At 54.5% G+C, this 3,797-nt stretch overlaps 1 protein-coding gene across 1 annotated transcript in view; it reads right to left on the bottom strand.

The window, feature by feature from the left end:
- Nucleotides 1–763: 763 nt before the first annotated feature.
- CRTC2 (CREB regulated transcription coactivator 2) overlaps nt 764–3,797 on the bottom strand; it is a 10,814-nt gene continuing 7,780 nt past the window's right edge. Inside the window, 1 exon segment of the mRNA XM_015884512.2 lies at nt 764–2,163. Coding sequence (XP_015739998.1) covers nt 1,563–2,163 — 601 coding nt within the window. The 3' untranslated portion in view covers nt 764–1,562.

Here is a 3,797-nt window from a genome sequence, read left to right as displayed (position 1 = left end):
GGGTAGGGGGTAGGGGGGAGCCCCCACAGTCGGGCTGCTCCAATGTAGGGGGGTGGGGGGAGAAGCTGGATGGTCGGGGGCGGCTCAGTCCAATGTGGGGGGGGGATAGGGGGCCCAAAATGGGCGGGGCTGGGAGTCCAATGTGGGGGGGGACGGGGGTAGGGGGGATCTGGGTGGGTGGGCGGGCCTTGGGTCAGTGGGGGGGTAGGGGGGAGCCCCAAATGGGGCGGCGGGGCTGTGGTCTGTTGTAGGGGGGAAAGGGGAGAGCCCAAATGGGCTGGGGGTGCAGTCCCATTGGGTGGGGGGGTGGGGGGGAGCCCCGAATGGCTGGTCCATGTGGGGGGCTAGCCCCATTTGAGCTGGGGGGGCTCAGCGCAATGTGGGGGGGGATAAAAGGAGAGCCCCAGATTAGTGGGGCTCGTCCCAATGTGGGGGCGGGATATGGGAGGAGCCAGCAATGGGCTTGGGGATGAGTGGGCTGGGGGGCTGGGTCATGTGGGGGGACAGGGGTAGGGGAAGTCCTGGAATGGCTGGGGGCTGGTCCCAATGTGGGGCGGGGAAGGGAAGCCCAAATGGGCTGGGGGGGCTGAGCACTGTGTGGAGGGAGAGGTAGGGGGAAGCCCCAAAAATGGTGGGGGGTGAGAGTCCACATGTGGGGGTGGGAGCCTGATGGGCTGGGGGGCTGGTCTGTTGGGGGGGATTGGAGGGTTATGGCAGGGTTAAATGTGGGCAATATGGGGGAGTGGGGGCACAGAGACAGACACATTGATGGACACGGTGAGAAACAAGACAGTGGTCAGCCCTGAGCTCAGCATGGACAGGATGGGGGGGCTGGAGATGGGGGGGGTCCAGCCCCATTGAGTCTGGGGGGACCAAACCCATTGGATCTGATGGTTCTAATTGTTTTGGATCTGCTGGTTCTGACCCCATTTGATCTGGTTCCAACCCCTTTGGATCTGGAGGTTCTGACCCCACTGGATCTGAGGGTTCCAGCCCCATTGGACCTTCTGGTTCTGCCCCCATTGGTTCTGATGGTTCTGTTCCCATTGGACCTGGTTGTTCTGAGTCCCATTGGATCTGGTGGTTCTGACCCCATTGGATCTGACCCCATTAGACCTGCTGGTTCCACCCCCATTGGACCTGGTTGTTCTGGGCCCCATTGGACCTGGTTGTTCTGCCCCCATTGGACCTGGTTCCGACCCTTTTGGACCTGCAGGTTCCACCCCCATTGGATCTAACCCCATTGGACCTGCTGGTTCTGCCCCCATTGGACCTGGTTGCTCTGACCCCCACTGGATCTGGTTCCGACCCTTTTGGACCTGCTGGTTCCGCCCCCATTGGATCTAACCCCATTGGACCTGCTGGTTCTGCCCCCATTGGACCTGGTTGTTCTGACCCCCATTCAATCTGGTTCCGACCCTTTTGGACCTGCTGGTTCTGACCCCCATTGGATCTGGTTCCAGCTCCATTGGATCTCCTGGTTCTGCCCCCATTGGACCTGGTTGTTCTGACCCCATTGGTTCTCCTGGTTCTGCCCCCATTGGACCTGGTTGTTCTGACCCCTATTGGATCTGGTTCCGACCCTTTTGGACCTGCTGGTTCTGTCCCCATTGGACCTGTTGGTTCCGACCCTCTTGGACCTGCTGGTTCTGCCCCCATTGGACCTGGTTGTTCTGACCCCATTGGTTCTCCTGGTTCTGCCCCCATTGGACCTGCTTGTTCTGCCCCCATTGGACCTGGTTGTTCTGACCCTTTTGGACCTGCTGGTTCTGCCCCCATTCAATCTGGTTCTGCCCCCATTGGATCTGGTTCCAGCCCCATTGGTTCTCCTGGTTCTGCCCCCATTGGACCTCCCGGTTCCACCCATTGCCCCCCCACTCACCCTGCCCCTCATATGCCGCCCCCACGGCCATGGCCCCGCTGATGCCCAGCTGTGTCATGGTGCTGGCCAAGCTCCCGGTGCTGCCGGTGCCGCCCAGTGCCGGGAAGGAGCCGCCGTCGTCGGGGTCCAGCGGGGTCGGCAGCGGGGACGGGAAGTGAAGAGTCGTCAGGTCCGGGAGGGAACCGCCCGAGTTCAGGGATGGGGGGAGAACAGGGATGGAGGGTTGGTCTGGGGACGGGAAGATGCTGGAGGGGAAATAAAGGGGGATATATAGGGCACAGCTGTAACACTACAGCAACTAAACATATAGCAACTAAACCCATAGCAACTAAATCATATAGCGCTGCTATGAGACCCTACAGCACCTAAACCCTATAGCACCAATACCATATAGCACCTAAACCCTATAACACCTAAATCCTATAGCACCTAAACCCTATAGCACCTAAGCCCTATAGCACCAATNCCCTATAGCACCAATACCATATAGCACCTAAACCCTATAACACCTAAATCCTATAGCACCTAAACCCTATAGCACCTAAGCCCTATAGCACCAATACCATATAGCACCTAAACCCTATAGCACAGCAATGAAACCCTACAGCACCTAAACCCTATAGAACCAATATCATATAGCACCTAAAGCACCTAAATCCTATAGCACCTAAACCCTATAGCACCTAAACTTTATAGCACATAAACCCTATAGCACCTAATCCCTATAGCACCTAATCCCTATAGCACCTAAACCCTATAGCACCTAAATCCTATAGCACCAATACCCTATAGCACCTAAACCCTATAGCACCTAAACCCTATAGAACCAATACCATACAGCACCTAAAACCCTATAGCACCTAAACCCTATACCACCAATATCATATAGCACCTAAACCCTATAGCAACTAAGCCCTATAGCACCTAAACCCTATAGCACCTAAACCCTACAGCACCTAAACCCTATAGCACCTAAACCCTCTAGCACCTAAACCCTATAGCACCTAAACCCTATAGAACCAATACCATACAGCACCTAAAACCCTATAGCACCTAAACCCTATAGCACCTAAACCCTACAGCACCAATACCATATAGCACCTAAACTCTATAGCACCAATACCCTACAGCACCAATACCCTACATCCCTGCAACCCTATAGCACCAATACCATATAGCACCTAAACCCTATAGCACAGCAATGAAACCCTACAGCACCTAAACCCTATAGAATCAATACCATATAGCACCTAAACCCTATAGCACCTAAACCCTACAGCACCTAAACCCTATAGCACCAATACCATATAGCACCTAAACCCTATAGCACCAATATCATATAGCACCTAAACCCTACAGCACCTAAACCCTATAGCACCTAAACCCTATAGCACCTAAACCCTATAGCACCAATACCACATAGCACCTAAACCCTATAGCACCAATACCACATAGCACCTAAACCCTATAGCACCAATACCACATAGCACCTAAACCCTCTAGCACCTAAACCCTATAGCACAGCAATGAAACCCTACAGCACCAAAACCCCACAGTGCAGCACTGCAACCCTACAGCATTGCAACCCTATAGCATGGCAATGCAACCCTACAGCACCAAAACCCTACAGCATCAACACCCTACAGCACAGCACTGCAACCCTACACCTAAACCCTATAGCACTGCAACCCTATAGCATGGCAATGCAACCCTACAGCACCTAAACCCTATAGCACTGCAGCCCTATAGCATGGCAATGCAACCCTACAACACCTAAACCCTATAGCACTGCAACCCTATAGCATGGCAATGCAACCCTACAGCATCAACACCCTACAGCACTGCACTGCAACCCTACAGCACCCCACAACCCCACGCTGCCCCCATCCACCCCACAACCTCCCATCACCCCCCA

This window comes from Coturnix japonica, chromosome 25, assembly GCF_001577835.2.
Source record: "Coturnix japonica isolate 7356 chromosome 25, Coturnix japonica 2.1, whole genome shotgun sequence".
In the NCBI taxonomy this organism is placed as follows: domain Eukaryota; kingdom Metazoa; phylum Chordata; class Aves; order Galliformes; family Phasianidae; genus Coturnix; species Coturnix japonica.
This window is presented reverse-complemented; position numbering and strand designations above follow the sequence as displayed.